Raw genomic sequence first — 24,037 nt, 5'->3', positions numbered from 1 at the left:
AGCTGGATCTTAGATAAGATATCCAGGATCTATTAACTCATTGCTTGCCAGCTTTTTGTTTGGGTAGATGTGCTTATCATGAGAATGTGATAAACAGATTTCAGGGACACAAAAACAGTTGCAGACTTCCCATACTTTAGGAATCCATTAAGCACAGGAAAACAGCAAGGATTCATTTCTCACGTATGCATGGGAAAGGCAGAAAGGTCAGAACAAGGAAGACTTATTTTACTTCTTCATTTTGGAGACCCCTCCCCAAAATGGACCCCCGACTCATTTCAGGGAACAGAACCACACATGCTTAATTGCCTTTTTGCCAATTAGCATGTGAAGCGGATCAGAGGAAGTGACAGGGATATGAATATGCATTCATATTTTGTGTATTCAAGACTTCTGCAAATAAAAAAGCTTTGTAATACCTGTGATTTTTGCAGTGTGCATTAGGGAATTATCCGACGTACTGCCCATCTGTCTCAATAAACATACACTTTATAACTTTAAACTCTTAGAGAGTTTTTGTCTGTCTCAATTGGATATCGATATTAGATTGATATTCATATTTCAGTAAATCATTGTCTTAAAGAAGTCCTAGTATGTGTATTAACATGCCCTTTCTTAATATTCTAGTAATTATTCTTGCATTGCTTCAAGATAAACTGGTATGATTCAAAGAAGATCTACGGGGGTACACATAGAACATCTATTTGTCATAAGCAAATTGTAGTTGCAAAGATTTTCACTGAAATTCTGCCACTTGTCATCATTTTAAAAGTTAAAAGTCAGCTTTTATTAAAGTCAATAAAAGATTTCTAATTTCTAACAAAAAGGGAAAAGTATATGGTTTGCACTAGATAAAATATAAATACAGAAAATTTCTCCTAACCGAGTTCCTTGCCCATATCAAAACATCTCCCAATCAAGTTCTTTGCCCTGAACCTGGCTGGTAAAGAAAAATATTATCAGTAAACGTGGATGAAACTTTGCATAAGTTAATAGTATTCAAAATCCATGTGTTGTTCCTATTATTACTTATTATACAAAGAAAAAAGGGGAAAGGGGTTGGATTGAGGGTACACCCTCCTCCCCTCTGAGTCTGTTCTCATGTTTTACAATAAATCCTACAACAGTACAATGCAGCTGCCTAAAATATGGACACTGGAAGCCACAGACAGCATTACAAATGATCACCTGCCTCATGGACAGTTCATAGAAGGACTTGATTTGTTTACTAATTATTTCTCATGTTTACAAACAGTTTTTCTTTTTACAGATTGTTTTCTGGGAGTTCGGTTTTTCCCCAAGGGATCAAGTGCTTAAAGGTTGTTTTTTAAAATTGGGTTTTCCTCTAAGGGTTAAATGGGCTCAGGGTTAAATAGCTTTCTGCTTTTAGAGATAAGTTCAATTTGTAACCAAGAAGCATTATGCCTGTAGCCTGAGTTCTCCCCTAACAGTTCCTGGAGGGGAATGCTGCAGCTCCAGTGCAAATTAGATGCACGCTGTCCTCTGTCCCCATGTTTGCAAAGGGCCCTTGCAGATGGGTGACAGAGAACAATACACAGAATTTTATAAAGAAAAGAAGGGTGAGGTGTTACCATGATTGACAGGGGTCTTGACCAATCAAATATCTCCCAAAACTGCAGGCACCTCACAGGCCAGAACCTGAAGGGGCGTGGAGCTCAAACCAATGAGAGCTTCCAGGCCTGGTCTTTCAAATGTCCTGTGTAAGGGGGGGCTTGGGAAATAAAATCTCTTTGTTGCCCCATGAACTCGGGAGGAGCAGTCTTTGTCTCCTGTGCCCTCACTGCCCCACGAGACCAAAGAGATGTTCACCAGGGCTCTCCCTGTTTGTGGCCGTCCATTGCCCAGCTGAGCAGGCAGCCAGTTGTGTTTACAGTGAGCTGCCACAGGAAGACACACAGCAGCTGGAGATTTGAATAGCAGGGCTTGGGCCAATTCTTCTTCTTTCAGAGTGCAAGAAAGACGCAAAAGCACATGGAAACATGGCAGTGTTTCGGTGGAGTCTCTTTGTCCTGTGAAGTTCAGTAGCTGTTAGTGTTTCTGTGCTGCTGCTAATCCCTTCCATGAAAAAATCATTCTGGGAAGGAGCAACAACATCTATTAAGCACCAAGTGTTGCCACCAGTTGCTCCAGGTGCTGCTACCAACAGCCCCTGTAGGACAGAGCACAGCCCCCAGTGCACACCAGCTTTGGCTGCCCTCTGGCAGAGAAGCCCTTTTGGGGCACAGGTTTCTGGGGCAGGAGACGGGCACCGGTGCTGCCAGGGCTCGGGGGAACTCTGCTTGGGCAGGGACTGTGCCTCACCTGCTGCTGTCAGCGCTGCCCGGGCCCCAGGGCTCAGAGCAGCATTCCTGCCCTGGCCCACACGTTCCTGGTCTGTGTCCCACGGCCGTGCTCAGGACGGCCACCATGTGGGACGTGTCCCGAGGAGGCCGTGCCAGCTTCTGTGGAGGCCCCGTGCCCTTCTCGCCGCGGCTGCGTCGGCAGCTGCGGGGGCTCCTGCTGCTCTGAGCCCGCAGAGCAGGGCAGCGTTTGCTGATGGGCTGAGCCCTTCCTAAAGATCCTGTTGGGCTGTCTGACACACCTGGGGCAAGGCATTCCTTCCACCCTGGGCCACTTTGGGTGGGCACGGGGTGGCCCCAGGGCAGGTGGCAGTGCGTGCAAGGGCCCTTGGTGACACGGTGCAGCATGGTCACCGTGGAATGGAACGGGACAGGGGATCCAAGGGCCCTTTGTGACACGGTGCAGCATGGTCACCGTGGAATGGAACGGGACGAGGGATCCAAGGGCCCTTTGTGACACGCTGTGCCAGAGGTCTTGGCAGTGGCAGGGCCACGCCAGAGTGCTCCGTGCACGCGACGAGAGAGGACGGGAGAGAGCGGTGCTGTGAGGAGCCCTCACACAGCCACTCATTCCTTGATGACTCTGAGGCTTTCCCAAGGTATTACTCCTGCAGGTGAGCTTGTGGCCAGACCAGAGCACTTGGTGACCCCTGGCCTTCCCGAGGCATCTCTTCTGCAGCTGCCCTCGAGGTCAGACTGTGGCATTTGCTTTTCACCATCCTTGACAGGAGTCTCCTGTCCTTCTGGCTGGTGCCCCCAGGACCAGAGTGCAGGACTTGCTGTCCTGTAGCCTTGCCAAGACTTCACTCTTGCAGGTGCCCTCAAGGCACGACTGCAGCACTTGCTGACTCGGACCTTTTCCTTTTCACCTTCTGCAAGTAGCCATGAATCCAGGCAGTGTCGTAGAGCACAGACCTGCGAGCGGGCCCAAGCTGGCCTGGGGCAAGGAGGAGAAAGAAGGCCCTGGAGCTGCCCCAGCAGAGCAGCCTGAAGAGGTGGAGCAGTTCCAGCCACAGCAGAAGGGTGAGTGGCAGAGCTGGGCCACAGGGTTGGTGCCTGCAGCCAGCTTGGCCCCATGCCATGCCATGCCATGCCATGCCATGCCATGCCATGCCATGCCATGCCATCCCATCCCATCCCATCCCATCCCATCCCATCCCATCCCATCCCATCCCATCCCCTCCCCTGGGGCCATGCCCATGGACAGGATGGAATAGGGGCCGGGCAGACACCCCACAGCCGTGCTCCGTGCCCTGGGCCGTCGCGGGGCTGTCCCTGCCTGGGCAGCGCAGGGCTGGGCTGTGTTCTCCGGCCTCTCCCGCAGCCCCTCAGCTCGGGCTGCGCTCGCTCTTTGCCAGGTGCAGCCGTGCAGCGCACACGAGAGCAGGAACGCACCCGTGGCCGCTTCCGCAGAACAGCACAGGTACCTGCAGCCATCCCCACCTGGGCTGGGCCTGCTGGCACTGCTCAGCCCAGCACTGTGCTCAGAGCACTCCATGCAGCATCCCGGGCTTCTTGCCCTTCTGCTGCAGATGGTTTGCAAATTCATGAAGAGGATTCGGGAGGAAGAGAGCAGCGCCATGGGCACCGTGCTCAGAGTGTACTCTCCCATCTTCAAAACCAAGACCAGCGCTGCCCTGCTGGATATGCTTGTGGAGGAGGGTCCTTCCAGCCCAAAGCAAGTAAGCAGCCTGTGGCCTGGCTTTTCTCCTCCCAGCAATTGCTTGGCCTCCCAAGCCATGCCTGCTGCTCCCTGGGAGCCTTTGAGGCCATGGCAGTGTGGTGGCAAGGGAAGCACTTCTCTGGGGCAGCTGGGCACATTCCTTCCTCCAGCAGCTTTCCAAGTCTCCCCTTCCTTCTCCAGGTGCCCGCCATGGTGAGGTACATCCACCAGTGGCTCGTGGCCAATGAGTTTCCTGAGTACAATCTGTACAGGCCCCTTCTGGATCTGACAGAGGCACAGCCCTCTGACGTGGTGATGGCTCTCCTGCGTGTGGCCCCATTGTGTGACAGGTATGGGGCTCACCTGCCCAGAGGGCTCAGGGCTCAGCAGCCCTTCCCCATGTGCAGCCTTTCCCAGGTGTCTGACACAGAGAATTCCAGGGCCCTCTGGCTGCTCCCTTTGCCAGCCCTGGCCCCTGCCAGCCCCCCAGCGTGCTGCCATGCTTTCCCCCTGCCCCTCAGGGGCCAGTGCCCACAGGGCTGGGCTGCCTGCGTGCTGCCAGTGAGGGGCAGTGGGCAGAGGCAGGGCTGGCAGAGCAGCTCAGCTCCCCGCTGCCGCCCAGGCCACGCTGCTGTGTCCCAGACTCCTCTGAGACAGAGCTCTGACCCCACAGAGCTGCTCTGGCCATGTGGAAGAACATCATGTGCTCGCTGAGGACTGCAGAGCCGGCCATGCTCGTACTCCTGGATGTGCTGGGGAGCTGGCCAGAGCACAGCACGTGCACCTCCGATGGGGACCACACGGCTGTCCTTGCCCTGGCTGTGAGTTTCTGCCTCTGCTGGCCCCAAGGCCACCTCTCCAGCAGCTCTCCATCCTCCCTCCCCCACGGCGTCTCCCTGCCTCAGGCGCTGGGCTGAAACCTGGCCTCGGGGCAGCTCCAGGGTCACCAGGCCCGGTGCTCCCCCTGCGTCTCTCCGGGCCTCTCCCTCCCGTGCTCGGGCCCTGCCACACGGACACCTCGGCACTGAACGCTGTCTCGGGCTGCTCTGTCCTTTGCAGGCAACCGTGGTGATGTGGAAGATCCTCCAGCTGCCCTGTGTGCCACATGTAGTCACCGTGTATTTCCCCGGCCTCTTTGTGCATCTGCTCTTCCAAGTGCTCTTCAGCACTCTGGATGTGCCAGAGGAGGTCGATACCTTCTGGAAGGGATGCCAGCAGCAACACGGCCTTGCCACCAGCCCCAGCAGGTGCTCCATGCCAGTCCTCCTGTCCCTGCCATGTGCCCAGGGCAGGGGCCAGTGCTCCCAGTGTAACCTCAGCTTTGCTCTGTGCACAGCTTTGCAGAGCAGACCCTCAAGGCCCTGCTCTGCCAACTTCACTATGAGGATGTGGTGGTGGCCATGGAAGACAAGCGTGGCTGGGACACACTGCTCTGTGCTGACACCCACCACTGTGCTGTGGGCGTGCTGGCCAGGTGAGACCCCCTGCTCCCCAGCTGTCCCCGGCATGTGTGCCCTGTGCCCGAGGTGCCCCACACAGTCCCTGTGGCCGTGGGCCAGAAGGCCTTGTCACCAAGGGACGGCCAAGGAGGCTGCAAAAGGCTGGGAGAGGAGCGTGCCCAAGAGCAGCAACCTCCCAGAGGGCTCAGCTGCCCCTTGCAGGGTGGTGGAGAAAGGCCAGAGCTCTGTGAGGCAGTCCTGGGAGAGGTTTGCCCCCACTGGCTAAGGGCTTTGACTCGTGTTTCCTCCTGTCAGAGAAATGCACCGCGCATCCGAAGCCGCGTGTTCCAGGATTGCGTTCCACCTGCTCGGGCTGCTCAGCAAGGACACGCCGTGCCGGGATTTGGCTGCCCTGGCGTTCCTTGTGGAGGTGAGCCTGAAGGCCAGCGCTGCCTCGCTGAGCTGCCTCCCGGCTCTCTGCCCTCTCTTGGCCGCAGTGCCTGGGACGGAGCCCGTGCCCTGTGCTGCTACCTGGGCCCGGCCCTGGGCAGTTCTGGGCTCCCGCAGGCCGCTCCCCCGTCACCGGCCTGTGCCTTTCAGATCCTGGAACACCTGAACTTGAGTGAGCGCCGTGACAGCGTCCTGCAGTTCCTGTCCAAGCACCTGCAGGGCGAGTGCAGGGGGAGGCGTCGCTTGGCGCTCCGAGGCCTCGTGGCGCTCGGCACCACCAGTGTCTCGGTGAGAAGAGCGCAGGGGCTGAAGCCGTGCTGCCAGCGTGGGGCTGGGGAAGGCAGTCCCTGGGGCTTGGCTGGCCTTGGGGCACTGGGGCAGCTGCTGCCAGCTCTCCTGCCTCCTGCTGCAGCTGCCCCAGGGCTTTGGCACAGGCCTTGGGCCCCTGGGCCCTGTGGCAGCAGGATGGTGTTTCACACACTTGTGTTCCACAAATAGATGGCCATAAGGATGTGGAGCCTGCATGAGAGGCTCGTGGAACTCCTGAAGGAAGATGACAGCACCATGCTCAGGATGACCACGGTTCTCCTCAGAGCTTTATTTTTCTGCAATGGTGCCCCAATAACCAGCACCATCGCCCTGCAGCTGGCTGAGGCACTCCTGCCACTCTTTGACAATGTAAGGGTCTGCGCCTCCAGCCACGGCCAGCGGGTGCTGCCCTCACACTTTGTGCCCTGTGCACTCACAGGCTGTGCCCAGGTGGGCCTGAAGCAGCTGATGCTGAGGTCTTTCTTCCTTCCTTTCCTACAGGAGGACAGCCAGGTGCAGTTGTGCTCCCTGTTTGTCTTCAAGGAGATGCTGGATTTTTTTCCGGAAGAGGAGAGAAAGGTCCTGAAGGCACACGTGCGCCAGAGCCTGCTGCCACTCTCCTTGCACTGCCACGATGAGAACCAGAGAGTGGCAGAGGTGAGGACTCGGCAGCTGCCGCTGGCCCCTGGCAGGGGCTGGGCTGGCCCTGCCCTGGTGCCTCGCAGGCTGCAGCTCCTGCTGGCCTTGGCACAGGGACGGGGTCCTGCGCCCTGGGCTGTGGGGCCATCTCCGCGTCTCTGCTGCTCTCCAGGCTTCTCAGGAAACACTGCTCTGTGCGGCCGAGTTCCTCAAGAGGAGGGATCTTGGAGAACTGGTGCAGAACCAGAAGCTGTGGCAGTTCCCCGAGTGCCTGGTAAGGAGGGCCGGGAAGCCGCAGCCCCAGCCTGGAGCAGCCCCTGAGCGCGGTGCTCGGTGTGCGGGCTGGCAGCTGTGCCCCTGCCCGCTGCTGCAGCCCGAGGCCGCGCGGGCTCTGCTCCAGGCTCCTGCGGCCTGAGCCGGGTGCCCATGGAGCCCCAGCCCGGGGGGCTGCGGGGCCAACCCTTCCCTCCTGCCGCTCTCTCCAGCTGGCAGAGGACAGCAGCAGCGTGGCCAAGCACCTGCGCCGGGCCCTGCCCTACCTGCAGAGCCCACAGGAGCCCCTGCGAGAGGCGGCCGTCAGGTTCATGGGTGAGCCACGAGCCGGGCCAGGAGGGCGTGTGGGCACAGGGCTGGCGGCGCCGCTGGCAGGGAGCTGTGCCCTGGGCCTGACAGGCTCTGTGTTCCCAGGGACGGCCGGGCGGCACCTGAGGGGGAGGAAGGAAGAGCTCCAGCTCCTCTCTGAGGGTGAGCGAGGGCAGCGGGCTGCCAGCGGGGGCTGCCGGGGGAGCTGCGAGCCCTGCCCCGGCTGCGGAGGGCTCTGCTCCCTGTGCGGACCAGGGCCGGCGTGGGCAGAGCACACAGAGCTTTCAGGGCACCTGGGGGATTCGTGGCCAGCAGCTTCGGGCTAATCCAGCTGGTCCCTGCTCCCTGCTGGCCATGGCCAGAGCCGGCTGGGATGGCCCTGGCACAGAGTCTTCTTGGGTCCCCTCAGATGTGGGAACTGACCATGGCTCTGTTCCTCTCTCTTTCAGCCCTTGAAGGCATGGAAAATGACACCAGCGTCGCCGTCGCAAGCCTGGCAGTACAAACATTGTGCATCCTCCAGGAAGCAGAGAGAGCTCCATATTCCATCTTTGACAACCTGCAGGATCGGCTCTGCAGGGCATGGAGGAGACGGCCTCGTCTGTCGGGGCTCGGCTGGCTGCGCTGCTGCAGCTCTGCAGAGAGCTGATCCCAGAGGCTCTGTCTGCTGGGGCCACCCGAGCCAGCAGGAATGTCTCGTTTCTTTAAGATTGTTCTTTTCTTTCTTTTTGTTTTTCTTTAGCGTATAAATATAGGATGTGTTGCTATAGACAGACTGCCAGGATCTTTATTTTGCTGCCCAGGCTCTGCAGGGCCGAGGGGAAGAGGGTGTAAAAGGGTTCCTGGGCTCAGCAAGCTGCCCAGGCATGCAGGGTTGCAGGGAAAATGGCCAGAAGCCCCTTGGCCTTTGGTGGCTCTGCTGAAGCCTTTGTGCTGCCCACAGAGCAGATGGGCAGGGGCTGGAGCTGTGGGGATCTCTGTGATAGCGGTGCCTGGAGATGGCCACAAGCCCTGTCCCAGGCAGGAAGCGCCATCCGTGTCCTCCTGCCCGTGTGTTGCTGGCTGGATTGCTGAGGGCTCCCAGGTGCCTCTTGGTGGGGCTCCTCTGGAGCTCCTGTGGGGCTGTGGCGCTGCTGCCGGGCAGGTTGGCCGGGCTGGGGAGACCCTGAGGGGACGGGGCCACGAAGGGATGAGGGGCTGTGGGAGCCCTGACAGGACAAGGCAGTGGGAAGGCACAGGGGGGACGTGTGAGGGAGTGGGTAACGTTGGCTCGGGGAGGAAAGTGGGTTGGAGCCAAAGAGACCACTCACCCCGATGTTCGTGTGGCAAACAGAGCACGTTTATTCTCAAGCCCTTCCTTCTAAAGGGCCTTTGAAAACCCAGTCTGGATGATTTCACTGCTCTGATCTCTGTGCCCCTTCAGATTCTGGCCTGGGCAATGCCTGCAGCCTTGGGAGAGATGTGATGGGCCCGGCCCCTGTCAGTCAAAGCAGGGCTGGTACATTCACCCCGTACAAGCCAGCCTGCACGGTGACACGGCAACAGAGTGCGAGGCACAGCTCCGGGGGCTCCCCGTGAACCTCAGCTCTGGGACCACTGTCTGCCTCAAGCTTCAGGGGCTGCATTGGGAGCCCGGCTGGGCTCTGCCCTGGGGCCATCCTGCAGGGACAGCTGCAAACAGGGAGCATTCCCTGCCACCAAGAGCCAAGGCAGGGCTGCAGGGCAGCTGCTCCAGCCCCGACTGCACTGCTGAGTGCTGTGCTCTGGGGCTGGGGCTCCCCGCACAGGGGACTGCACTGGTGTGCCAGAGGAGACACAGAAGCTGCAGCTTCAGCCTAACTGAGGTGGGTGCGTGGGCTGGGAAGAGTGGGGAGGCTCCAGGGGATTCACAGAGCTCATCCTGCTGCAAGGACGAGGAAAAGGGACCGGGAACTCAGCAGTGAGGAGAGCTAGGGGCTGGAGAGCAGCTCTGAATGACACTAAAATCCCACCAGACCTCTGAGACATTGCTGCTCCTCAGCCAGTGACAGGATGAGTCCCTAAGCCTGGGACTGGGCCTTCCTCATGGTGAGGGGCAGCAAGGAAGGCAACAGTGTGCTGGAGACTGGAATGGGCTGGGAACTCACTGGGGGAAAAGAGGGAGCAGTTGGGAAGTAAAAAGCAGGTGTGGGAGAGAACAGTTCAGAGAAGGGCTGAGCTACTGCTTGAGCAAGCTGCAAAAAGTCATTTGGGGTCATCCCAGATTGATTTCATTTCAGAAGTTATTGAACAAGTTTATTTTTTGGGTGGCTGTGTGTTTTTCCTTGGAGGTGTACACTCTGCAGACTTGAGCTGTGTTGCTGAAATGCTCAAGCCAGTCTGTGCTGCAGGGCACCCCATTTCTCCTTTGGCTGATTGCAGTCCGGTGCTGAGCTCCAGCAGGGCCCTGGCAGAGCCCAGAGCAGCCTCAGCACCCACAGAGCCCGGCTGCAAGGAGAGAAACCAGAAAGCCCAGTCAGCTGAAGGCTCCTGTCCCCTTGTCCCAGCCGCCCGCGGTGCCCAGGCCATGCTGGCCGTGCCAGAGCTGTGCCCAGAGCTGCCCATCACTGCTGCCTTTGGGAGCAGAGCAGGAGGGCAGGACATGTGCCCAGCCTGCAGCCGGCCACGGCACCTCCAGCCCTCAGCAGCTGCCCAGAGCAGGACGCTCCTGTGCTCGCTGCCATCTCCCCAGAGCTCTGATCCCACCATCCCCAGCAGACAGGACCCACCTCACGCCATCCCCTGCTGGAAGAAAAGCTGCTCCCAAACGATGCCCTCAGCCTTCTCCAAGGGCACGGCCCATCCACGCCGCAGCTGCTCCCAGGCACGGCCTGATCCAGACTGGACCCCACCTGGAACGCTTCCTCAAGGAAAACAAACATCAAATTATTGATAATAGATTACAGACAAAAAGGGGAACAAGAAAAAAGGTCAAAGATCTTATCTCTGTCAGGGCCTTAAGGCAGGCCCAACCCCTGCATGCCAGGGAAAAACCCACCATGGGGAGGGAACCCCAGGCTTTCTCCCTTCCCCTGCACGGCCCCCATGATGATCCCAAAGCAAACAAGGGCAGTGGAGCAGCCCAAGCCCTTCCTTGCCTGCAAAGCAAAGCAGCCCCTGCACAGGGTCTGGAGTCCCACCTCTGCTCCCACCATGGGGGTTTGTTTGTGTCGGGCTGGCTGCCCCAGCCCAGCCCCAGCCCGGGGCACGGTGGGTGCTGGGGGCTGTTGGCAGGGCCAGGAGCCCACTCCCATTTCGTACCCACCCCAGCCCATGCCCCAGCCCTGCCAAAAGCAGCCTGGCAGCCGACTGAAGGATCAGCTGCATCCGCCCCAGCAAAGGGGGAACCTTTGGTTCCCAGCCAGGCTGTACAATGCCCAAATCTGGGAGCATCCCCCTGCGTGTGGACTCATCTGCAAACTCCCTGTGGAACCTGGCTTTGAAGGAGATGTCAGAATCAAAGTCCACCATCTTCAGCCTGCCGGTGGTCAGGTGGAGCAAGAGGTTGTCATCCTTGACATCGTCCTCGCTGCCCCCAGCAGCAGCAGGGCCCGACCCTGCTCAGCTCCCGAGATCAGACGAGACCGGGCGCTCTCAGGGCGGTGTGCCATGGGCACCTGGCAGCCCCCAGCAGCGACCTTCAACCCACCCCAGAACCCTCCTGGCACAAGCCCAGAAAACCACGGGGGCTCCGCACGGCCAACAGGGCCGCCCCTGCCTACAAGGGGATCTAGAGACAGACCCGAGCCCACAACACACACACAAGGGACAAAAAACGAACAAGGACCATGTCTAGGTTTGAAAAGACAGGAGTCTGTGAAGGAAGGCAAAAGCCTCCTGTGAAATGGAAAAGGTAAACCCCCTCCCTCCGAATTACCACAATTTAAGAAAAGGCTCTCAGGCAAAGATATGGGAATGGAATAACAGTTCTTTACTAGGAGTAAAACTAAATTAAAATAATAATTTTTAAAAAATGTAATTAGTATGAATAAAACTAGTGATGGAGTCAGAAACCTGACACCCTGAGGAGTCAGGGTGTTGGTAGTAGTCCAGTTAAATGGTGGCTGCTCCTCTTGGAGTGGCAGATGAAATGCTGCTGAAGCAGTGATCTCTAGAAGGGTGGAGTTTTCTCTGAAGTGCTGGTAGTAGTTGGGCTTGGTCTTCCTCTGGGAATTCAGCAGAGAAGAAGCTGCTCCTCGGGGAATCCAGCGAAGTGGCTGTCCAGTGCCCCAAAAATGCTGATTTTATTCAGGTAGGGGTGCTTGGCTCCTCCCTCTGGGTGGAGCATCTCACAATGGGATGATGTAACTTTACCGGTCATGCAGTGAGTCATTCAATGGTCCATGAACAGAAGATATCTCCCCGGAGGGAGACATTGTTCTTGGAAGAGATAAGAATACTGCCCGACCTCCAACAGATGGCAATAGAATACATGCTTATCTTACAAGCCAGGACATCCCACATCCCCATTTTCCACATTGTCCCCCCACTGTCCCAATGTCCCCAATGTCCCTGATGTCTCTGATGTCCCCAGTGTCCCCCCATTGTCCCCATTATCCCTATTGTCCCCACATCCCCAATGTGACCCCAATGTCCCCATGTCCCCGATGTCCACCCATTATCCCAATGTCTCTGATGTCCCCAATGTCCCCCCAGATGTTCCCACATCCCTGATGTCCCCCTATTGTCCCCGATGTCCCCATTATCCCCACGTCTCCTACATCCCTGATGTCCCCGATGTCCCCCCAGATCCGCATTGTTCCCAATGTCTCTGGTGTCCCCAATGTCCCCCCACTTCCCTGATGTCCCCACATCCCCAATGTTCCCCCGGTGTCCCCGATGTCCGCACACCCATGACGCCCTGTCCCACCGTGCAGTGTCCCTGTTGGTGTCCACGCGGATGCCGCAGATGTGGGCGCTGCTGGGGGCGCCGGGGCGGCTGCATTGCGCCTTTGCGCCCCGGCCGGGCCCTTCACGCTGCAGCGGCTGCGGCACCGCCACGGCGCCACGCGGCGCCTGCTGGCCTTCGACTCGGCCGCCGCCCGCCGCACCGAGGCCGTGCCGGGGGTGCTGCTGCTCCTGGGGGGCCACGGGAGCCCCCCCGGCACCGCGCAGGGGAGGGGAGGGGAGGGGCTGCGGAGCCCTGCGGGGACAGCGGGGGGCGCCGCCGAGCGGGGGGGTAGTTCAAATCCTCCTGGCCGCCAGGGGGCGCTGCTGGGAGTGGGCGGCCTCAGTCCTCCCAGCCGGTAGGGGGCGCCAATGGACAGCCTTGGTCCTCCTGGCCACCAGGGGGCGCTGTGGGCCTGGAACAGCCGTGGTCCTCCTGGCCGCTAGGGGGCGCTGCAGGCATGGAACTGCTTTGGTCCTCCCAGCCGCTAGGGGACGCCACTGGCAGTGGATGGTTTTGGCCCTCCCGGCCACCAGGGGGCGCCACTGGCACGGGACAGCCTTGAACCTGCTGGCCACTAGGGGGCGCTGTGGGCATTGAATGGTTTTTTGGAAGGTTTTGGGAGCATTTTTGGGGCTTTTTGGGAGGTCCTGGAGCAGTTTGGTGGGTGATTTCTGGGGGTTTTGAGGGCATTTTTTGCGTTTTTTTGGGGGAGTTTTGGGGGTGATTTCTGGCGACTTTTTTAATGTGTTTCTGGAAGGGTTTAGGGGGCAATTTTTGAGGGGTTTTGGGAGTATTTTTTGGGGTTTTTTTGGGGGGGTTCTGGTGTGATTTTGGGCACAGACCAGCCACGGTCCTCCCAGCCGCCGGGGGGCGCCACTGAGGCCGAACGTTTCCTCGGTCCTCCCAGCCGCCGGGGGGCGCCAGGGTGGTGTCGCTGCAGCTGCCGCCGCTCTCGGGGTCGGACGACGGCGCCTTCGTCTGCTCCGTGAGCGCGCCCAGGGCAGGTGCAGCAGGTGCTGCGGCTGCGCCTGATTGGTCAGTGCCGGGAATGGGCGGGGCCGGGGCTCCCAGGGGCTCCCAGTATGTCCCAGTCCCTCCCAGTATGTCCCAGTCCTTCCCAGTTCCTCCCAGTCCCTCCCAGTATGTCCCAGTTCCCTCCCAGTTTCCTCCCAGTCCCTCCCAGTTCCTTCCCAATCCATTCCCAGTCCCTCCCAGTTCCCTCCCAGTCCCTCCCAGTTCCTCCCAGTATCCCCAGCTCACTGTCCCGTGTCCCAGCCCCTCCCAGGGTGTCCCTGCTGCCGTCCCGGCTGTCCCCGGGGCTCCCGGCCGAGCTGCGCTGCGACGCCGTCGGCTTCTTCCCGCTGGACGTGGAGATCCGCTGGGAGCGCCGTGCCCGCGGCCACGCCCGGCCACGCCTGGAGGACACCTTGGGGGACACTTTGGGGGACACTTTGGGGGACACCCCGGTGACCACCCTGGGGCCCAGCTGGAGCTCCGGGCACCAGCGCGCGGCCGACGGCACCTTCAGCCGCAGCGCAGGGCTGCGCGTGGCTGCAGCGGTGCCAGGGGACAGCTACAGCTGCCTGGTGACACACGCGCCATGGGACACCCCACACCGGGTCACCGTGGTGGTGGCAGGTGAGGGACACCTGGGGACACACCTGGAGACATCAGGGATGGGGTCTGGGGATGCCTGGGGACATCTAGGACAGGGTTTGGGCACAGCTGGGAATATTGGGGACATCTGGGGACATCAAGGACAGGGTTTGTGGACACCTGAGGACATCAGGGATGGAGTTTGGGAGACTTGAAAACATCAGGGATGCGGTTAGGGACAACTGGGGACATCAGCGATGGGGTGTGGAGGGTCTTGGGACACCAGGACTGGAGCTGGGGACACCTGGGGTGGAGTTGGGGACACAGGAGCAAGGCTGGGGACACCTGCAGCTGGGTTTGGAGGGTCTTGGATACCAGGACTGGGGCTGGGGACACCTGGGATGGGGTTGGGGACATCAGGAATGGTGTTGGGGACACTGAGGATAGAGTTGGGAACACCAGGATGGGGTTGGGGACATCAGGAGTGGGGTTTGGGACACTTGGGGACATTGGGAACGGGGTTTGGAGGGTCTTGGGACACCAGGGATGCCTGGGGACACTGGGGACAGGGTTGGAGACACCTGGGTTGGAATTGGGGACAGGGTTGGAGACACCTGGGAAGGGGTTGGGGATACTGGGGACAGGGTTGGGGACACAGGGATGGAGATGGGGACAGCTGGGACAGGGTTGGGAACACTTGGGACAGGACTGGGATCTCCTATGGGACATCAGGAGCAGAGCTGGGGACATTGGGGTGAGGCCGGTGCCACCAGGACGGGCTCGGTGCCACCCGGGGGGTGTCGGTGACGCGTCCCCAATGTCCCCACAGGTGCCACCGGGCCCAGCGTGGAGGACATGGTGGGGATGGCCCTGGTGACCATCGTCATCGGGGCGCTCAGCCTGCGCCTGTGGCCCTCGGCGGGGAGGTGACACTGGTGTCCCCAATGTCCCCAGTGTCCCACTTCATCTCCGTGTCCCCAGTGTCCCAATGTGTCCCCTCCTCTCTCACTCCAGTGGGGCTCTTCATGTGACAGCTCTGATGTCCCCAAACCCCCAAAAATGTCCCCAACCACCCCCCCACCCAAAATGTCCCCAACCACAAATTTCCCCAGTGTCCCCAAATGTCCCCAGTGTCACCAAATATTTCCAAAATAAACGGGGGTTGACATCCACCCCCCAAACCGAAGTGTCCTGAGTGGGGATTTGGAACATTTGGAGACATTTGGGGACATTGGGGACACTGGTGGGGTTGGTGGCACTGGAGGAGTTTGTTCCAGTTTGGATTTTAAGGTTCTTTTTTAAAGCATTGATTAAAAAACCCAAAGCACAAATTTAAAGTCATTAAAGAACCAATTACCCAGCTCCAATTGTTCATTGGATTTTTTTTTAAAAAGCAATTTTAGAAAAGTTTCGTTTCCCATTTTATCGATTTCTCATCAAATCTTCACTTTTGTCACAGGAGAGAGAGGGGCAAAAAAAGGAGGAAAAAATGGGGGGAAAAAAAGTGACAAAAAAAGGGGGAAAAAAATGGGGGAGGAAAGGAAAAAAAAGGAGTTTCCTCCCCCCGGGTTCCTTCATCTCCCCACCTCCAATTCAATAACAGTGAGTTATCAATAATCAACAGCAGTTACTTATCAATAATCAACAGCAGTGAGTTATCAATAATCAATAGCAGTGAGTTATCAATGACCAATAGCAGATTATCAATAATCAATAGCAGATTATCAATAATAAATAGCAGTGAGTTATCAATAGTCAATAGCAAATTATCAATAATCAATAGCAGATTATCAATAATAGTAAGTTATCAATGATCAGTAGCAGGGAGTTATCAATAATCAATAGCAGAGAGTTATCAACAATCAATAGCAGAGAGTTATCAATAATCCGAAGCAGTGAGTCATCAATAATCAATAGGAGGGACTTATCAATAATCAATAGCAGGGAGTTACCAATGAGCAATAGCAACAAGTTATCAATAACCAATAGCAGTGAATCATCAATAATCAGTATCAGTGAGTTATCAATAATCAACAGCTGCGCATCATTCAATCGGCATTTTTAACAATATTACAAATAAATCAATCCAATATTAATTATTGATTATTGATTATTGATACTTGATTATTACTAACCATTACAAATAAATTTATCCGATATCAACTATTGATTATTAATTAATCAATATTGCAGAGAAATAAATTCAGTACTAATTATTAATTCTTTATTATTACTAGCATTGCAAAGAAATAGACCCAATATCAACTATTGATTATTAATTAATCAACACTAAAAAGAAATTGATCTATTATCAATTATTAAGGATTAATTAATCAATATTACAAAGAAATCTATCCAATATTAATTATTAATTATTGATTATTAAGAATCAATATTACACGTAAATTAATCCTATGTTATTATTTATTTATTATTAATCAATATTACAAGAAAATCAATCCTATATTATTAATTATTATTAATATTACAAAGTAACAAATCCAATAGTGTTAATCAATGTTAAAAATAAAATAATCCAATATAAATTATAAATTATTAATCAATATCACAAAGGAATCTATCTATGTTATTAGATATTAGTAATTATTAATTATTAATCACTCGATATTACAGAAACTTTTATCCACTCATTATTATTTAATATTAATCAATGCTACAGAGAAATCAATCCTATGTCAATTATTTATTATTAATTAATCAATATCACAAATTAATAGTTCCAATATTAGTTATTAATTATTGATTATTGAACAATGTCACACAGGAATCGATCAAGCATTAGTTATTGATTATTGATTATTGATCAGTATCACACAGGAATCGATCCAGCATTAGTTATTGATTATTGATTATTGATCAATGTCACAAATTAATTGATCCACCATTAGTTATTGATTATTGATCAATGTCACACAGGAATCGATCCATCATTAGTTATTGATTATTGATCAGTATCACACAGGAATCGATCCATCATTAGTTATTGATTATTGATCAGTATCACACAGGAATCGATCCAAAGCTCGTTCCCGTGTAACATTTCCCGCTCGCCGCGAGCTCTGAAAGCGCTGATCGCGCGTCTGTAAAATCACAAACCAATCACTGATTACACAAGTTAATTAGTAATTAATTAATTATTACACAAGTTAGTAATAAATTAATAGCTAAACAAGTTAATTAGTAATAAATTAATAATTATAATAGCGATAAAATCGGAGCAATAAAAATGTGGACAATGAGGGTCAGGACACCACAAGAAGATAAAAAATGAAGAATTTTGGACATCTGGGAGTTTTGGGCACTGTTAAAACACCAGTCAGTTGTTCTTGAAATTTTAAAAAATTATTAGAAATAAAATAGTTATTAAAAAAGAAAATAAAATATTAAAATAATAAAAAATAAAATTAAAATAAAAAATAAAATCAGAGTAATCAAAATCTGGACAATGACATTTAGGCCACCACGAGGCGATAAAAAGAAAAAAATTTTGGATGCCCGGATGTTTTTGGGCACCATGAAAAATACCAGTTCTGCTTCTTTAAAATCTTTTAAAAATTACTGATTCAAACAAGTTAATTATTAATAGAGTAAGTATAAAAATAGCAATAAAATAGGATTAATAAAAATTTGGACAATGAGAGTCAGAGCACCACGAGACGATAAAAAATGAAGAATTTCAGACATCCAGCAGTTTTTGGGCGCTGTGAAAACACTGATCAGATGTTTCTGAAATGTTAAAAGTTTATTAGTAATAAAATAGTTATTAAAAATATAAACAATAAAAATAAAATAAGAAAAAAATAAAATAAAAATAAAATAAAATTTAAAAATAAAATCAGAGTAATAAAAATGTGGACAGCGAGGGTCAGGCACCACAAGCCGATGAAAAACAAAGAATTTCGGACATCTGCGAGTTTTTGGGCACTGTGGAAAATAACAATCAGTTATTTTTTAAATTTTAAAAATTTATTAGTAATAAAATAGTTATTAAAAATAAAAATAAAAATACAATAGTAACAAAAAAAATAAACTAATAAATAATATCAGAGTAATAAAAATGTGGACAATGAGGATGAGGACACCATGAGACGATAAAAAATGAAGAATTTTGGACATCCAGGAGTTCTTGGGCACCATGAAAAATGCCACTCGCTGGTTTTGAAAATGTTAAAAAATTAGTGATTCAAAAAGTTAATTAGTAATAAAATAGTTATAAAAATAGCAATGAAATCGGAGCAATAAGAATCTGGACAATGAGGGTCAGGACGATGACAAGACAATAAAAAGTGAAGAATTTCGGACATCCGGATGTTTTTGGGCACTGCAAAAAATGCCAATCAGTTGGTTTTTAAAATTGTAAAAGTTTATTAGTAATAAAACAGTTACTAAAAACCAGCGATAAAATCAGAGCAATAACAATGTGGACAATGAGGTCAGGACAGTGACAAGACAATAAAAAGCGAGGGATTACGGACGTCCGGATGGTTCGGGCACTGAGCTGCCAAAGCCACGCCTTGAACAAGGAATAACCTAAAAGCAGCAGCCTGTTGCATATTCATCGATCTCATGCATGATGCATCAATCCTGTCCAGCCACAGAGCCCGGAGCAGTGGCAGCCTCTTCTCAATCCCGCGGCGCCCGCAGGGCTGAGCGGGGCACGGAGAGTGAATTTCCTTTAATCAGGGAGCGCTTGTGGCAGCACATTGCTCTGCCTCCCAGCATTTTCCACAGAGGAGCACAGAGGGAAACGAAAGAGAAAACAATTTCTGTTTCTGCTCCTTGTTTTAGTATGTGGAACGTGTTTGGAGAATTGTTTAACGATTTGTTACCCAAATTGTTGTGGGGTGGTTGCTGGGTTGGGCTCTGGTGAGGATCGTTTGAGCCTGGGGCCAATCCAACCCACCTGGGGCTGGAATCTCAGAGAGGGTCACGAGTTGTGAGGAGTTCGATTTGGGAGTTAGAAAAAGCAGGTTTGTAATTTTAGTATCTCCTTTAAACAGTATATTAATAGAAAAAGCGGGTTTGTAGTTTTAGTATCTCCTTTAAATAGAGTATTAATAGAAAAAGCAGGTTTGTAGTTTTAGTGTCTCCTTTAAACAGTATATTAATGTATATTAGTATAGTTCTAATAAAGAAACCATTCATCCTTCTGAGCTGGAGTCAGGCATCGTCATTTCTTCCCCCCGGCTCGCCTGCATTTACAATAAGCTGTAAATTCTTTTTCTCTGCAAGATTTCGGTGTCCTGCGGCTGCTGTCCCGGTGCAAGTACCTCATTCCTTTCTTCCCACACACAGAGTTTCTGTTTTAACCACAAAAGCTCCGTTTTAACCACAAATCTGCATTTACCCTACCATTAAAATGTTAATACAGCACTACTAATCAATGTAACATAATACAAATCCTATTCAATTTAATACTTGCAAAAGCCAACCATAAAATATGCATTTTTCACAGAGGACATCCCGAGGCTGCTGCAGGGACAGCGATGTCACCGCTGTGACGTCGTCGGGGACGGTGACATCATCAGGGACATCGCTGCTGTCACTTCTCCCCTCTCCCCTCCCCACGCGGGATTTGAGACGAATTCGGGGAATTTTCTGGGAATTTTCATTGCAATTGTCCCAAATGCTGATGGGAATTCCTGGGGTGACGTCACTGGGGACACTTGGGGACATTCTGAGGACGCTCTGGGGACACTGATGGGGTGGAGGTGGGTCAGGGGCTGAATGAGCCCCTCGGTGCCTTGCAGCAGAGCCAGGTTATAAATGACAATAGAATAATCAGCTTTTGAAATTCTGTATTGCCTTCTGCACGTTGTTATTGAGCAGGAGGATTTTGCTGTGGTACTTGGTATTGATATTGATTACTGATAATTCCTTGCAGCTGTTCGCTGGTAAAATAAAATCGATCAGTTTATGTGTGCAGTGTATAATAAATTTACTGCTTGAGTAATAAACAGATATTGTATCATAGGCCTTAATAAATTAAAAATAGATAAACATTAAATAGATTAATAACAAATACTGAAATAGAGACTATGCAATGTTAAAATACTTTTGTGTGACTGACTCAGGTGTAAAACAATTCAGTTGTTTCCCACATCTGCGGACCAGCCTCACCAGGTGATACCAGTGACACAAAGCTCAGAAGAATTTATGAATTTATCAGGGGGCCTGAAACAACAGGGTGGAACCATGAGAAGAAATCAAATATATCGACTTAATCTACAGAATGTTCTGCAGACAAGTCAGAGGTGAGACCCAAACACGAGTTCCTGGGACACCCAAACCTCCCGGGAGTGTTTGAATAATGTCAAAACTCAGGAGTGTGTTCGTGGCCCTGCAGTGGAACCGGATCCGGAGAACAAAGGGTCAAGTTGAGGGGGAGTTCTTTGGCCGAGCCCCAAAACCCTTTTTTATCCCTGATTAACTTTGTTTAGTAATCCCTTAGTGAACTTTGTTTTTCACACCCAGCTGGGATTTGGGGGGGCCGGGGGGGGTCCCTGGACAGCCCCCGCTGCTGAGCACTGACCCCCCCTCACCGAGCACCGGGACCCCCCAAAAACCGCACCCGCACCCCTTCAGTGCCCCCGACCTCCCCGAGCACTGGGCCCGGACCCCCCTTTGTGCCCCCCACCCATCACGGGGGTTCCGCCCCCTCCCCTTTGACCCGCAGAGCCACGGGACCCCCGGGAACAGCACCGGGACCGGGGGGGCCCAGGGATGTGAGAATTGGATTCGTAAAGGATTCCCAAATCCTGGCAGAAAGCTCACACTGCCTTGGACTTGTCCATGCACACTCTGAGATTTTATTGTGCCAGGAATCCCCGGCCCGGATGGCAGCGATGGCCGCGTCCCAGCGGGCGTCGCGGAGCTCGGTGGCATCCCAGGCCAGCAGGGCCCGGCTGTCCTCGAGCCTGACCACCAACTCCTGCCAGGCCCAGCCCGCAGCTCTCACATCGGCCCAGGTGCCCCTGGGGTGGCCCCAAGCACGGCCAGGGCCTGGCCCAGGGAGGGGACACCACGGTGGCCCAGGGAGGTGACATCGCCCTGCTCGAGGGTCTCACCGAGACTCCAGGTGAAGTTCCTCAGGTTCCCGTGCAGGGACTCTGGGGACATGAGCTGCTGCTCGTCCCTCTGTAACCTGGTCACGGTGGCTGCCACACACAGGGTGGCCACCACATTCACCAGTGACTCCAGCTGGTACGGGGACACCTGGGGAGGGGACAAGGGAGGTGTCAGGGACCTGGTGGCACTTGTGGCCTCCAGCGGTGGCCCCTGTGTCCTCCCAGGGTCCCCTTTGTCCCCTCCCTGGAGGGCTCTGTTGTCCTCTCTGTCCCTTTGTCACCCCCTCATCCCCTCTGTCACACCCCTGTCACCCCCCACTGTCCCTTCTTCTTGCCCAGGGAGACAAACTGTGTCTGTGTCTCCCACAGTTTCTGCTCAGTCAGGCCTCAGATGTCGGGCCCCTTTATCAGCTCCATTGCTTTACTCTCTGTTTTATTCCCCATACAGGGACACCAGGGCTCTGCCCCACGGGGGTCACTGGGGATCATCCAGCCCGGATCCTCCCATGGGGGATGGAGCTGCAGCAGCGCACCAAGCTCTTCCCTCACTCTCTTCCCTCACTCCAAACTTCTTCCCTCACTCGGGGCACTCACAGGGCTTCCCTTAGTGGGGCGTCCGTTGGTGTTTGGTCAAGGTTGATCTCTGTGTGAAGCTCTTCCCACACTTCCCACACTCGTAGGGCCTCTCTCCAGTGTGGATGCGCTGGTGCTCAGTGAGGTGGGAGTTGTGCTTGAAGCCCTTCCCGCAGTCGGGGCAGCGGTAGGGCCTCTCCTCTGTGTGAATCCGCTCATGTAGGAGGACACTGGAGCTGGTCTGAAACCTCTTCCCACACTGGGGACACTCGTAGAGCCTCTCCGCAGTGTGGATGCGCTGGTGTTTTCTCAGGGCAGTGATCCACCCAAAGCTCTTCCCACATTCCAAGCACTCATAGGGCCGTTCCCCAGTGTGGACCACCTGGTGCTTGATCAGGCAAGACCTGTCTATGAAGCTCTTCCCACACTTCCCACACTCGTAGGGCCTCTCCCCAGTGTGGATGCGCCGGTGCTCAGTGAGGCTGGAGTTGTGCTTGAAGCCCTTCCCACAGTCGGGGCAGCGGTAGGGCCTCTCCCCTGAGTGACTCCGCTCATGTCTGAGGAGATGGGAGCTGGTCCGAAACCTCTTCCCACACTCCCCACACTCGTAGGGCCTCTCCCCAGTGTGGATCCTCTCGTGCCGGATCAGGTGGTAGCTCCGGCTGAAACCCTTCCCACATTCCAAGCACTTGTGGGGCTTCTCCCTGCCATGAGGCTTCTCCACCAGCTCCGAGCTCCGCCTGGATCTCCGCCTGCCTTCCTGGCTCAGGGGGGCTCTTTCCTTCCCACTGCTCCCTGGGCTGGGTTTGCAGCTCCTCCTCCTGCAGCATCTCCGGGGCTTTCCCTCCTCCTCCATCCAGCCACGCCCTGGAAATGAAAAATCCTGGTTTGAGGGAAAAAACAAGAGAAGAGCACCTTGGACTGGAGGTTCCTCCTTGCCCAAGTTGATCTCAGGAAGTCATCGGGAATCTTGTGTCTGTAAGAACCTCCAAAACACCAAGATTCAGCCCAAAAATCCCGTAAACTTTCAAGACACAAAACAAAAACACCCCAAACACCAAAAGCCAGCAAAACCCTCCTCCAAAAGATAAATATTCAGCTGCCAAATAAAACCAAAGCACCAACATTTAGCTCAAGAAATCTCAGAAACACCAAGATTCACCCCGTGAAAATCGTGAATCCCCCTCAACGGTCACCTGCTACATGTGGAGGGAGCAGCGCTCCTGGGGCTGGGGGGAGGCTGCAACTATAAGGAGTGGTGGAAACTTGTACTGCTTCCTCTTTCTGCTCCTTCTCCTCCTCCTCTTGTGTCTCTACTCTTCCTCACACTCCTCTTCCTCCTGCTATTCCTCCTTCTCCTGCACAATCCCATCTTCTCCCGCCACCTGCATCACTTGACCATTTTGTTCCTCAAGCCTGCTTCTCCTTCCCTTCTCCTCCTGCCCCCAGCCCCAGCACCCACTGCCGGCTCCTTTCCATCCCTGGTTTCCAGGAGAGGAAAAGCAGGAGGTCAGGATGCCAGGGGTTTCTCTGCGGTGGCAGCGGCAGCACCGGGCGCAGAGGTGCGGCACCGGGAGCACGGGCTGGGGCCTGTGGGGAGCTGCGGGGCCGGGCCGGGGCTGTGGGGCAGCCGGGGCTCAGCGCCGGGCGCTGCCTGACCCCACCAGCCCCGGGCAGGGCCGGCAGTGGCCCCCGGCCCCCAGGAGGCTGCGGGACGCCCCGGCCGCTGCCCGGCCCCGGGGAGCTGCCGGCCCTGCCCGCCGGGGGGGCCGCCTTTGGACACTGCGGCAGGACAGGCACCGGCTCTGCCACACGGGCTGGGCAGGGACCCTGAGCACAACGGGGAAAACAAAGGAACAGCTGGGAAATGCAGAGTGCACATGGAAGGATCAGGATTTGCTGTTCAGGATTTGCTTTGGGTCCCTGCAGAAAGGAAAGGTTTTGCAGAAAGCTCAGCAGCTCTCAGAGGATGAGCACCCACGGGCAGTGACCGGGGCTGCAGGAGTGGCACAAGAAGGCCCTGCAGCACTTGGGCACAAGGGCACAGCAGCTGAAAGCAAGAAGGGATGAGCAAAAGGCCAAGCTGAAGGCAAAGGCCATGGCAGAGTTCCCACAGCCCCTGAGGGATCAACCCCAGGGCCCAAGGGGGCCCCAGCACCCAGGGCATGACGGGGTCGGCCACAAGCACCTGGCAGAGGCATTGCCCTCCTGGCCAGGGCAGAGCCCACCCAAACAGCCCCTGGGAAGGAGTCAGGGCTCCAGCTGCAGCCCACAAGGACACTGCAAGCACAGACAGCAGCACCCTCAGCAGGAGCAAGTCCACCCCTGCATGGACATGGATTGTCAGGGCTCTCTGAGCTCCCATCCCACTGGGGACCCACCACACTGGAGCCCTGGAGAACATTCAGGCTGCGTCTGCATCCAGAGGA

The 24,037-nt window shown here is 54.1% G+C and overlaps 3 protein-coding genes across 3 annotated transcripts in view; 1 reads left to right on the top strand and 2 right to left on the bottom strand.

Moving 5' to 3' along the window:
* The window catches only part of LOC144247634 (uncharacterized), a 748,886-nt gene that overhangs the window by 569,726 nt on the left and 155,123 nt on the right, over positions 1-24,037 (bottom strand). The gene's annotated exons all lie outside the window — the stretch shown is intronic.
* On the top strand, positions 11,249-14,877 carry LOC146764253 (tapasin-like). Its single transcript, XM_085564988.1, has 5 exons — positions 11,249-11,256; positions 12,338-12,515; positions 13,259-13,336; positions 13,683-13,989; positions 14,777-14,877. The coding sequence occupies exons 1-5, from the start codon at positions 11,249-11,251 to the stop codon at positions 14,875-14,877; spliced, it is 672 nt and encodes a 223-aa protein (XP_085421114.1).
* On the bottom strand, positions 15,301-22,464 carry LOC146764252 (uncharacterized). Its single transcript, XM_085565335.1, has 2 exons — positions 21,630-22,464; positions 15,301-21,183 (listed from the first exon to the last, which is right to left on the bottom strand). Exon 1 carries the CDS (start codon positions 22,462-22,464, stop codon positions 21,640-21,642), a length of 825 nt encoding a protein of 274 aa, XP_085421461.1. The 3' UTR covers positions 15,301-21,183; positions 21,630-21,639.

This window comes from Lonchura striata, chromosome 35, assembly GCF_050655825.1.
Source record: "Lonchura striata isolate lonStrDom1 chromosome 35, ASM5065582v1, whole genome shotgun sequence".
In the NCBI taxonomy this organism is placed as follows: Eukaryota; Metazoa; Chordata; class Aves; order Passeriformes; family Estrildidae; genus Lonchura; species Lonchura striata.
This window is presented reverse-complemented; position numbering and strand designations above follow the sequence as displayed.

What these genes read in the sequence shown, in the direction of transcription:
- LOC146764253 (XM_085564988.1), top strand. An exon ending in CCGCCGCCCGCCGCACCGAG is followed by an intron (nt 12,516 to 13,258) that starts GCCGTGCCGGGG and finishes CGGTCCTCCCAG; the next exon opens with CCGCCGGGGGGCGCCAGGGT. An exon ending in ACGGCGCCTTCGTCTGCTCC is followed by an intron (nt 13,337 to 13,682) that starts GTGAGCGCGCCC and finishes CTCCCGGCCGAG; the next exon opens with CTGCGCTGCGACGCCGTCGG.
- LOC146764252 (XM_085565335.1), bottom strand. Translation starts at nt 22,464, where the DNA reads ATGGAGGAGGAGGGAAAGCCCCGGAGATGCTGCAGGAGGAGGAGCTGC.